At 39.3% G+C, this 13211-nt stretch overlaps 1 protein-coding gene across 1 annotated transcript in view; it reads left to right on the plus strand.

Moving 5' to 3' along the window:
* The window catches only part of LARGE1 (LARGE xylosyl- and glucuronyltransferase 1), a 282149-nt gene that overhangs the window by 230918 nt on the left and 38020 nt on the right, over positions 1-13211 (plus strand). Inside the window, exons 9-10 of the mRNA XM_035340539.1 lie at positions 3046-3158; positions 4352-4477. Of these exons, the coding sequence (XP_035196430.1) occupies positions 3046-3158; positions 4352-4477 (239 nt within the window). The remainder of the gene's footprint in view (positions 1-3045; positions 3159-4351; positions 4478-13211) is intronic.

The raw sequence follows: 13211 nt of genomic DNA on the forward strand, positions 1-13211 counted from the left end.
ATTTGCTGTGTTTGCTTTTGGTAACAGAACAATATAGAAGTAAAAACAAAATTCTCACTTCCAAAGAAAAGGTACTTTTCCTTTGCATGAACAATTTAAAAATTTCGAACACACGTGCTTTTGCTTTGCTTTTGCAGTAAATAATACTCACTAATTGGGTGAATAGTATTAAATTTCCTCTTAGTAGAAATCTCTTATTCTCACCAATACTAATAAGTAAATATTTAAAATTGCTATAAATATCCTCCTGTAGTTATTTTTACAGCAGCAATAAATTAGAATTCCACAGTGTGAGAAGCCCTGAATAGAGACTGTACAAAGGTGTTAAAGCCAAACTGTTAGGTGAATTAAAATAGAAATCACATCCAAATCAGTCTTGGCAATGGAGCATTTAAAGCTTGTGAATATTTTCAATAGCCAAAATTGCATAATAATTTAGTACATCCCCTATTACATGTATTCCAGTTTTACCACCCCATCTGCCTCTTATTCTCTCAGCTGCTACTGTGATAGCCCCTCAGGACAGCATAATCTCTTTAGCTGCAACACCATAATCTGCTGCTAGAATAGGAGTGGAAGACAAAAAAAAAAAAAAAAGTATACTGCATATACTAAAACATTTCCCCTTTAGCTCTTCAGATTGGAGGTTTAAGGAAGTTAAGAAAAAAAATCTTAACAAAAAATGTTTTATTTTCCATAAAATACAAAAACTATTATATTTGAGTTAACTGAATCTTACAGTTGTTCTTTATTTTCCTTAATAAAGAGTTTTCTTTGCTGTACTTCACTGTTGAAACAAAGCTGACAGTTCTTGCCAACTGGAAAAAAAAAAAAAAAAAAAAAAAAAAAACACTGCCAGAGTGGAGCTTATCCCACTTATTTTATTGCTGCAATGCAAGGAATCTGCTTCACATTGGTCTAGAATTTCAGACAATGCACAGTGGCCTTCTTAGAAGCTAACGCATGCATACTACACATTCCAAATAGGCTTCAGTTATACTGGACAGGAGACAAACACATTGGCAAAAATGCATTACAGCATGTTGTGATGATGTGTCCCTTTCCAATCCAACAGCTGGAAGCAGAAGGGTTGACTGAAGATGAAAGGGGATCCCTCCAGCACAGGTTCCAGCATCCTTGGTAACCAGATGGACTGAATAGGAAACAGAACTAAAAAAAGCCACAAAATTCAATGCCAGAAGAGGTTTTCTTTTTATTCATGGCAGTAGTGGGCTTTATTAGAAAGGAATTTGCCATGTTGTAGAAACTGAAGATAGAAATGACCTGGAACCTCCTTTGTTCCATCCCAACCAGTGCTGGATCGTTCCATGTGTATTTACTAATCTTTGAGTAATCTAATTTTTAAAAACTCATAAAGTAATGCATTTTATCTGCCATTTTTTGGTTATGCCACCACAAAGAATTTAGGAGATTTTTTCCTAAATATTCAGGCTACATTTCCTTTCTCATTCTCATCACTTTTAGTTTTACCATCTTAGATTCCCTTGGGCAGCTTTTCCCAGTGCCTGCTTTTTGGCATCTTATACTCTTCTGTGTAGCTGTCCACGTTTCTCTACAGTTGTCATGATCTTTTGGAAGACCACTGGTTTCACATCACTTGCAGATGTCATTACTATTCCATTCACTCTCCCTTCCACTAAAGGAGATGGGGAACAGCACAAAACCTATCATCACTCCTACTAGGTGCTTCCTGTCAACCTGCTAGGCTGCTGTTTATCATTACTCTTTCTCTGTGGTCCTTCAGCTCGTGTTCATTCCCCATGACAGTGCTCTTACCTAAGTCTTTCTGAATTAATTTTTCAAGTAAGATTTTCTAAGACCTTGCAGGAAAGATTTTGCCAATGCTTCAGTCCAGCTTCATTGCTTCTGCTATTTTCCCTTCTTCCCCACAAGGGATTCCATCCAAACAAAAGCCAACTGAGCTAGCTCGAATGCATGTTGAGCTATCCCTTTTCCCCCTTCAGGTGTAACTTTCCAATCTGAGGATCCTGCTCTATGAACACTCTCTGCCTTAATGACAAGCACTCTCAAAGATTAACATGTAACAGGCAATGTTTACCATGATAAGCTGTTATTCAGAAAGGTTTAAGGGATTGTAATCAGATGGCGGGTGACTAACAACTTACTAGGAGGAGTAAGGGCTGTGGCTTCATCCTTCACAGTACGTATTGCATCCTATGCAAAAAGTATTAAGGGTCATATTTCACCCCACATGCATCGAGTAAAATGTTGTGTATGAGTGACAAAATTCTACTCATCTCAGCATAATCTCGGTTTCAGGCCAGGTAGAAACTCATTTAAACAGCAGGATTTTGCAAGAAGCAGATCTCTGGTCAGTGTAAATACAGCAGGTCTCTGGTCAGTATGAAGATGGCAGAAGTGAGCTCATACTAGATAGATCAGAATTGTCTCTACTCTACCTTTTCCCTGTCACACAGTGACCTGACAGAATACCCTCTTCAAATCTGTAGCTTCTCAGAACAAGAAGCGAGGAGGATTGCTTTGACTGATAGGAAGTTCTTTCTTTTTTACTTGTGTGATGTTGCCTAATTCTTTTTGGAATGATAAAGCTAGCATGAAGTTAATGTTCACCGTATGAATCACCAATACAGGTTCATTTTGTCAGGAACAATCCCAATGCTAATTATGTCATAATGAAATCAGGCTTTAGCAATTACCAAATAGTCAGCTAGAAATACAACATCCTTCTCTCAGTCCTCTTCCTTCCAGTTCCATTTCTCTTTGGCTACTTTATCCTTCTTGCAAGAGTCTGCATGACCTAGCATTTGCATATATACCATTTCTTCTCTGTAGCCTCAAGGATTCATGAAAACTTTTTTCTTAGTGGTGTAGTGAAACCTGATGGTTTTTTAGTCCTGTGTTAGCATAGGGTAAGGCCTGTAGTCTGTAGATCCCTGTTTATGTCTTTGTTTCAACTGCCATGAGTCAGCACACAGATGGGAAGGGCCTTGACTGGAAGATGGTATCACATCCTCTCTTGTTCCCTGCACTGTTTTCCTTCAGGGGTTATCTTGCTGCTTCTCGATAAGTTACGGAAGATGAAATGGGAGCAGATGTGGAGACTCACAGCCGAGCGGGAGTTAATGAGCATGCTGTCCACTTCACTGGCTGACCAGGTGAGTAGGACACTGCAGGGTGAGAGCATAACTGCTACTCCTTGGATTGTTGATGGTAAGAAGGGGAAAGGGGATGAGGTATGGGAAGAGGAGAGAAAAATTTTGTGCCTGCAGTCACCATTTGTTGAATTGTTGTGCCAGGGAAGGGGTAGAAGAGAGGAATAGAGATCTACTCATAAGGTTTCTCTTACTACACTGACATTTTTACTTCCTATGCACCAATGATTCATAAATGGACAACTGGCATTTTCAAGCTTTAACTTTTTCTTCTTTCTTTAATATAAAACCCTCCAGACATTTGAAGTCCAGACATACTATATCTTTTCCTACTGTTTTGTCTTAGCCGATTGTGGTTCTAAAGGTCTCGAGATGTTTCTTTACTGTTTCTGGCAGATAAGTCCCATGAGTCTTTAATGTATGCCTGGCCACAACACCCCCATGAAGACAGAATTGCTGCTGTCTCCCTGCCACAGATGAGAAACTGAGGCTGAGAAAAGAAGTAGCGTGCCTATGCACAGAAATGCTTAATTACTCTCTGTGATTCCAGCCAACTCTCCATTTTAAATGCAGAAGCCCTGTTAATGTAGTACTTACTGGACCTGAACCAAAAAGTTGTGCTCAGCAGCTTGAGTATATTAACTCAATGCAGCATCATATTTAGATATTTCTACTGCTCCTGAGCTACATGTGGCTCATGATCAGTCACTACTAAGTAGGCCATGGTGCTTACTGTACACATAGAGATGTATCCTTGCAGGCTGATCCAAAGCTACTGAAGTTCATCAAAATGATTCTTGTTACTTCCATTTCATGCCCTTTATTGAGAAGTGATGCAGTACTTACTAACAGCAGTCATTTTGACCTTTTTGGCATATTACTCTCCCTGGTGACTAGAAGAGAAACCATGTCTCCCGCCTGCTCTACAAGGTACTTGTATTTTAAAACTTTGCTGGAGACCATTAGCTCTTTGTGTCAAGAGAGAGCATGTTCCTCTAGTTCAGATCTACCCATCACTCCTTAGACTGATAACCTTTCCTGGAAACAGAATTGTGAAGCAGAGTTTACAAAGTTCAGCTTGCATAACTATTTGCATTTCTGCCTTGAGGGGGAGAAGGACAGTCAGTTCAGAGGGGCTGACATCACCCCACTGTAGAAACAACGTACCCAACTGTTTCTCTCTTTCTGTCTGCTAGGATATCTTCAATGCAGTCATCAAGCAAAATCCCTTCCTTGTCTACCAGCTTCCATGTTTCTGGAATGTTCAGCTGTCTGATCACACTCGTTCTGAGCAGTGCTACAGAGATGTGTCTGACCTGAAGGTATGTTTTATGGGTAGTATCCTTCAGCACAGAGAATGCAGGGCACCACTCTGACATGAATGAAGCCCCTTAAATAGAAGAGGAAACAAGCACATAGAGCTTATAAGGACACCCAAGCAATGGCAGTAAATGTGACTTCAGCTGTGTGCATTTTGCTAGAAAATTGAAAGATGAATGCTGCTTTAGCGTTTGACAAGGTGTTAGACAAATGCATCCCATTCTTGTGTTCCGTGACTTGTCTATGCTGTCACCCATTAGTTCTGAGCCATAGTTCCTACTGCTGTCCCAATTCTTAACTCTTCTTAGCCAAAGAATACAAAATCTTCTTTTGTACTGGGCAAGCTTGAAAATCTTTAGTCAACATTGTTTAGTGGAGTGAATTGCATAAAGAGGGTTAGGTGGAGCCTAGCTAGAAATACATTAGCCAAAATGTAAACGTATGCACTTTACCCAGGCACACCACCATTTATTTTTCCAGGATGTGCTGAGTAGAAACCTAATAATTTAATAAAATGAAGCTATAGTATCAATTTAATAGCACATTTTTCACTGTTGTCAAGTAGAATATAAAAGAAGGATGGATTTGAAAGGATATGGGTGAATTAACATCAAGTGTGCTGTGGTCATTTTCAATGGCAAGACTCAAATGTAGCAAGCATAGAGTTCAGAATTGAAGCTGATTAAGCTTCTACTAGGTGCAGAATAAGACGGGCTAGCTAAACATCAGTAAATGCCATTAGGGCAGACTATTCAACATGCAAGTGTAGTAAATATTAAATAACTTCTGACAATTCATTTCAAAATTCACTTAAAGTTCATATACTTCATTTTTGTTTTGAGAGAGTTCTAGAAAATTAGGTCTTTAAAAAAATCATGGAACCATAGAATAATTTGCAAGGGACCTCTGGACACTATCCAACCCCCTCTCAAATAAGGACCAATTTAGATGAGGTTGCTCAGGGCCTTGTGCAGTTGAGTTTCAAATATCAAATATTTCCTTATATCTAACCAAATTTTCCATTTTAACAATTTGTGGAGTAATGGCAGAAGTGTTCGGTATGAACTTCAGATAGTAGATGAACACAGAAAACCAATCTCCCTGGACACACTGATTCTAAAACGTGGACTTTGCAAAAGACAGAAGATACACCATATGGGGTGTATATGCAAAAATGGCCAGTATTGCTTGACTTTCACAGATAAAATGTTTGCAACCAACTATTAAAGCATGCTCAACAGAAGACAACTTTTTAAATCAGGTCAGTTTACTGATCAGTATATTGATCAATAAATGTTTTATGATAGATGTTTGTAGGTCAGCATCCCCATAGGGATTTAAAGCGTGATGGTCTTTTGCCTTGTCACAAGGTGCTGGCTGAAATTCTATTTCTGTGCTCATGTTCAGAATCATGTATGGAAGCAACTGCCAGGTGTCTGACAGCAATTGCCTGAAACAAAAGAAGAGAGATGTGGTAGCAGGGAAGATGTTTTCTGAAAGATGAAATTTAGAAAAATGTCTGGGAGATACCACAGTATTCCGTGAATTAGGATCTTACATTAAATCATATAATCAGCTGAGACAGTCAGGGTGGGATTCAGCGCCAGGTTAAGACACATACATTTGCATCAGCAAAAGATACTGATCTGTATTGAGGCGATTGAGTTGTGCTACCCATCAGTGTTTTTGGAGAGAGGTTCAGCTCACCTCAGAGTACCCATACGATGACTGATCAGGCAAACCACTCTTTGGACTCCAGTGATTGCATTGACTAACTCCCATCAGCTGTGGGACATCTGGCTCATATGTAAGACCTGTATGTTAGCATTTAATACAAGTGTCTTAAAAGTAAAATGAATCTTTTCTTCATTATTAAGATAGTTGTTAGGCTTGGTTGTTTATTTACTGTATGTTGTACCACACCGGCAGTTCCATTTCAGCATAGGCAATGAAGTCTAATATGCAAAATATCCTCCACTGCCCTGAGTTATTTAACTCAGAAAGAGGTGCAGACACACAAGTGGTTTCTTCATCTCAGCTGGACTTACTCATGCTGCTAAAATTAGGCATATTCCCTAAGTACTGTGCTGAACTGGGGCTGAAATTCTTTGCTTTGAAAGAGAGGCAGAGCCTTATCTAGTGCACGTAGCCCCACTGATTTCAATGAAGCTCTGCCCATACTCAGCAGTTAATGAAGTGGTCCTCAGTCAGTACTGCTCAGTTGGGTTATGTATTTTTTTGTTATATGAAGAACTTTCAAGTTGTGAATTTGCATTATGAGAATTAGCATATTTCTAGTTCAAAAAAAAAAAAACAAAAAAAAAAAAACGGGCTAGTGGGCTAGTTTGGTATGTGGTCTTCTCAAATAAGCAACAAATGTCATTAGCCCAAATTAGAAAATATGCTCTTAAAATCACCATAGTCGGTTTCCATGGCATTTAATATAAATGATATGACACAATGTATTTGGCACATCCTGTATTTCATGGTAAGACTGGAATAAAAAACAAGGTAGGAGAAACCTCCAGGGGAAGAGGGAGAGAAAGACAGATTGCGAAGTTTGTACTGGAGGATTAAGAAGGATAGCATAGGAATGAAGGAAATGCAGGGAGAGATTTAAATTCCAAGGCGAAACTGACCAAGTCAAGTCTTCCTCAGTCAGATCAGACCGTATGCCACATGTCAGTCTAAAAAGGCACTGATTTAATTCGATCTGGTCTCAAAGTCCATGGGATTTGAGGATTTGTCTTCTACACACAGCATTCTGTTAAATAAACTTAGACCCCCAGGGCTGGCTCCTGTTCAAGTGTGTATATATATATATATATACACAGATACACTTTTCTTCTGCTTTGTTCACATCCTTGCAAGCAGAGTCTGGCTAGCATGCTTTTTGGAGGCCTATGAAGCACTTGAATGTTTCATAGTACCTGAAGAGGATTCTAATCATTTTTTTTTCTCTCCTTATACTCCTCATTAAGCTGCATCTGTATCAATTTTATTGATTTTTTTTTAATTGCGTTACGTTAGAGAAGGTCAGATGTTGGACTGCTGCTGAACTCTTGCTGCAGCTAGGCAGCATACACAAATCTGGGAAGACTTGCATAGGGGGATCTTTCAGAGGAAGCATGAGAAGAACAGAAATACAGCTAATCAAGTCTTGCATTGTTAGTGATGACTAATTTTAAATCCATCTAACCCAACATCAAAATAAGACCACTTCAATATTTTTTCTTTTTTTCTAAAGCCTTACTTACCTCCTTTGTCATACTGTATAGTGCTAAAGGACATACTGTGCACAGCTAGGCTGATGTTTGTTGGTTTTGCTCTGCTATCTGTGACATATGGAACTACAACTTCAATAAAAAAATTACATATACAAAAATTTTCCTTTCCTCACCCTGAGGGCACCTTTTTTTAAAGATGCTTTGAATCAGTCAAGAATGACTTGAAATGAATAATTTAAACAAAAAACATGAGCGGGTTAAGAGGAAGCAGATGCCCTTTAATTCTTCTTGTCAAGTAAGCCAACTGCAGCCTCTAAAGGCCAGAGGTGTTTCTTTTTGCATGGCATTTGTTACACCTTTGAGAAACATTCTAGAATTGCTGATGAAGACTGGCAAAAAGATATGGAAGTACATTGTTTGTAGGCATCCACTGTCGCTCCTATCTTACTTATCTCAGCTCATTCACATAGTCCACGGTGCCCACAATGCCAGTGGACAAGCATGTGCACTAGTGGCACAGCAGTGATCTATCTGCAACTGAGATTCATTTATGTATTACTTTTTCTGGGTTGGCTCCTGTGTTTGCTTTCCTTTTTGGTTAATAGTTTGCTCTGTCTGTAAGGAAATCTCAATTAATGTGATTTGGCACAAACCAAATGGCAAGAAAAATCCTATGAAGGTAATGAATTGTGATGCCTCTGACAATGAATCATGACCTCATTGAATGAGTCAGTCATCAAGAGAAGTCTGGCTGTCAAGGGTACAGATGCTATTTACACACACAGAATGGGGTAATTCACAATCACAAAAAATTGGATGCTGGATTTTTTCAATGGGAATATATCAAATTATTAGAATTTACACACACACACACACACACACACCATAGGTAAGTGGTTTATGTCCTGTTGTGATTGTTTTTGCAGCTGTCTTTGAATACAGCTGATAGCAAATTAGCAGGTAGATATAAAATTGACCTCATAAATTCCCCTTTCTGAAATTATTTTATGTGATTCACTCTGCCTTCACTGGGAATGACTTCCAGACTAGAGCAACTTTGTAGGATTGCCAACAAAACTTTATACAGATTCTTGTTTATAACCCAAATACATCATTTCAGATCTGCCTCAAACGTGACCTACTGCACCTCTCTCTGTTCCAGTCCCTGAGCCACCCCATGCTGTCCAAGCACCTCAGCACTGATCTGCAGCAGCTCTGGCATTCTGCTGCCTTGCATCTTTTAATGCCAACCAAGGAAGAGCTACATTGAGAGGAGCAAAGGTCGAAGAGGGGTAAACATATCACTCCCATGAATGAACACCGCAGGTGATTCTGCCATGCCAAAAAGGGAGCACGATGGTATTGTAGAGGTGTTTTAAGGGTGTTGCTGCAGGCAGGAGGCCTCTTGTTAAGCATTGGTACAAGAGTTGGAGGGAGAGCTGCAAATCCTTTTGAGGGCAGACTGAGAACTTTGTGAACTAGATATACAGATACTAGATAGGGACAGAGATTGTTAGCCAGTATTGGCAGTAACCTGGGAGGGGTAAAGTAATCCCTGGGACCATGGAAACTAAATCAGGCAGAACAGGGATTTGAATCCCACCTCTGAAAGCAGTGCCCATATCTCTGGGCTGCTGGCTGAATCCTACTGCTGAATCCTACTACTATACTTTACAAATATCACTCTGGAGTTCTGAAACCTCCCTGATGACATTTTTATGAAGCATTTGACCCTTCCTGAGAAAATTATGTTGTTGAGGTTTTTGTTTGTTTGTTTGTTTGTTTTTAATAAACTATTCGTTTCTGATAAAAAGACAATTTAAGAATAAGTTTTCCAGACATCTCTAATCCAGACATCAATTACACAGGTGGTGCTTGTTTGCAGTGTGACTTTGCACATGTTTAAACCAAACTTTTCAACAATATGTGCCTGAAAAATGCCTATTGAGATGGCATTACAGTGGCATATATAAGTGACTGTTCTATGCACAGTTGCTGAACATTTTACTGATGTTGAATTCAGTGAGAACTGTCTGGTTGCCTAAAGGAACCTAGTTTTTAAGCAAGAAAGCTACCCATCTACAGAATATCACTTTTACTTATTTACCTAAAATAGCAATGTGCTCATGGGCTTAATTAATATCTGTTCAGCACTTTGTAAAAATAAACCTCTTCAGGCTTAAATTTAGGCTTAATTTATTACTTTTTGCCCCTTCAGCCTGGAAGATAGGTAGAGAACCACAGGAAAGGACAGATATTCTCTAATTTCCTAAGGGCTGAAGAAGATTATCAAGATCTGTCTTTGGCTAAAAAATGGAAGGGATTGTGCTTAAGGAAACATTAGGCTAAATATTTTATTTGGAGAGAGCAGATGCTTTGAGCGAAAAACGGATAAGAGCACCTACAGAAATAATGTTGTGTTAGCTAGCTTATAGTTTAGTGGTTTGAACATTGTATTTGAAATACTTCATGTCTCCAAAGAGGACAATGTGGCTGGAAACTGAAGAGGTTTGCTGGGACTTCCATTTTCAGTATATTTCTATGCAGGTAACTGAACTTAAAGCCCCCTCCTACTCTCTGCCTGCATATAATGTCCTGTTACCTTCCATCTCAGAACCCATTGTCAGTCTATGAAACACCAACTGTGTCATCACTTGAGTGCCATGAGTCAGAAGCTGGTGAGTAACTGGGAACTACCAATTCAGTGCAGTGTGTTTCACTAGGTCACAAATATATGGAAGTGTTCCAGGAGGCTGGCTGAGTGTAAGCAGTGAGTGGTAAGGGTTGCTGATTAAGTAGGATGGTATGAACAGAAATGTAGATAGTGCCAAGTCGCTTAATGATGACTAACCAAGTGTTAAATAGACGTGGAATTTTAAGTTCTGATCTTTCAGTACTTAAATAGCTAAATGAAGATTAAAGAGTGCATTTTTCTTAGTTCTCAGGAGGCCTTGATCTGGAATGGGAAGGATCCATGGGACAGCCTGGAGGCTAGCACTGTTCTTGAAGTGTCCACCCAGATAATGTCACTGGTATTTCATATGTTTCAGGTGCAATTTCCTCTATAAGCCAACAGAGCTTTGGAATAGCTAAGAAACTAAGAGGGAAAATAGAAGCAGAAATAAATGCAGTATTACAGTGCTATTCAGTCTTAGAAAGGGGATATTGTAGTAATGAGGTTTTTTAGTTCCTAGATGCTCTTTCTCTTTTTAATGTTGTGATAACACTAGCTCAGACTGCAAAAAGTGGATTCTGAGTTCGATTTTTTTTTCTTCTGATTTCCCTGTAGGCTCCTTCCAACTGATTTTTTTTTTTCCCAATCAATTCATTGTTGCCCACAGTAAAGTTTCTAATGTAATGGCCTTAGCTTTACCTGTGCAGGCTGCTGTCTTCATCATGTCACTGAGGCCTGTGACAGCCCATCCAAGGATGTGTTGGTCTATACAACTTGTGGTGTGGTTGGTTGTACAGTAAACCAAATCTGACAGCTACAGGCAGAACTCAAGGTGAATCTGTGGGCTAACAGAAAAAAAAAAAAAAAAAAAAAAAAAAGGAAAAAAAAAGAAAAAAAAAGTGGTCTTTGGATGTGGTGTTATATATATCACTGGTTAAGAATCTTGTTGCCTTTTGAAACCTACTATTATTTTTTTTTGCTTTCATGTATGACATAATATTTCTGAAATCAGGTTACATTTGAATAGCAGCCTGCTCTTCCACTAAACCTGTTTTGTGGTTTCCCTACCTCAGGTCATCCAGATGGTTGCATAGTTCCGTTATGTTCTCTAGCAGCACTGACGTGTACTGTCTTCCTTGATTAAAAAATCAGCTTTTCTGGGCAGTCATCAGCTGCATTCAGCTTTCTTCAGTTCACTTCAGGCTCCCTTGACATCTGTACACATACAGCATCCTGACACTTTTCAAATCTGATCAGATCTGAACCACCAGCTAGGCCCCTGACACTTCCCAGACTTTGTACACGCAACAGATTTGGAAGCAGAGCAGCGAACAGGCTCTGCACTGACAACTGCAGTTGTCTGGCTTTGACATCGTCCCCCACACGACTTGGTAGAGGCGTCAACACCGGTACTTGGCTGCGATGTGACAGTGTGTGTGCACTGATGGGAAATTCCTACGATGGTGGGGAGCCTGTCCTGTAACAGTTGTTGAATTTATCATCATTAGCTTTTTCTGTGATCACAGTCCCTAGTGTGAGGGGTCAGAGGGCTCAATGGGGGCACAGGCTGCTCATGAAGACACCCAAAAGAACACTCATGAATTGTAGGTGCAATAGGGAAAATGCACTGCATTTTTGCAGTGTGAAAAAAATAAAAATAAAAATAAAAAAATAAAAAATTTTGTTCCATTTCCCATGTTTTCAGTGTTCTTTGATCCACTCTTAAGCACAAGTTACCAGCAGACTGACCATTTCCTTTCTATGCCTGCTTGAAAAAGTGCTTGCTAGCACCCTGTAAAACTGTGTAGCAGCCCTTTAGATACCTTCAGTCCTGTTCTCCTATTATGCTAGCTTGTTTCCCTGAGGTAGGATTCAGTCACTGAGATCTTTTTGCATACATTTTGGACCTGGTGCTTAGGGACATGGTTTAGTGGGTGACATTGGTGACGTTGGTGGTAGGGGGTGGTTGGACCAGATGATCTTGAAGGTCTTTTCTAACCTTAATGTTTCTATGATTCTATGCCTTTGCTGCATTTAAATTAAATGGGTAAATATGTCAAGTTCTTTTCGAAGAACAGAAGTCTTGAAGATGCACTTTTCAATGGAGGAGATGTGTCACGTAGAGTATATGTCGTGTCCAAGCAATTTTAGCTAACGCCCCTTTTGTTTCCGTGTTGTTTTGTATTTTCTGCAAATATTGCAGCAACATGTTTCACAGCTAAGCTACACTTTTGAGTATGTGAACAAATGTAAAAGCAGCAAAGAATGTAGCATTATGTGGGAAAAATATAGCAATTTTTTTTGTACAAATAATTTCCAATATTTATAATGTGTAGATACATCATGAACTTGATTTAACGTGTTCCTGGAATTGGAAAAAGTCATTTGCCTATTTCTGAAATGATCTTACTTCTCTATAGTTGCTTTTCTGTAACTTGTATTTATGGCTTTTTGACATCCTAGTAACTTCAGTAGCGAGATCTTAGGAAATGTTAAAGCTTTCCATACCAGGAGAGATTTTCGTTGGTGTTGGCTATGTAGAGACAGCTTTGGGTTCTCCTCTTCTCTTCTCTTCTCTTCTCTTCTCTTCTCTTCTCTTCTCTTCTCTTCTCTTCTCTTCTCTTCTCTTCTCTTCTCTTCTCTTCTCTTCTCTTTTCTCTTCTCTTCTCTTCTCTTCTCTTTTCTCTTCTCTTCTCTTCTCTTCTCTTCTCTTCTCTTCTCTTCTCTTCTCTTCTCTTCTCTTCTCTTCTCTTCTCTTCTCTTCTCTTTTCTCTTTTCTCTTTTCTCTTCTCTTCTTCCCTTCCCTTCCCTTCCCTTCCCTTCCCTTCCCTTCCC

The sequence above is a fragment of the Oxyura jamaicensis genome, chromosome 1, assembly GCF_011077185.1.
Source record: "Oxyura jamaicensis isolate SHBP4307 breed ruddy duck chromosome 1, BPBGC_Ojam_1.0, whole genome shotgun sequence".
Classification (NCBI taxonomy): Eukaryota; Metazoa; Chordata; class Aves; order Anseriformes; family Anatidae; genus Oxyura; species Oxyura jamaicensis.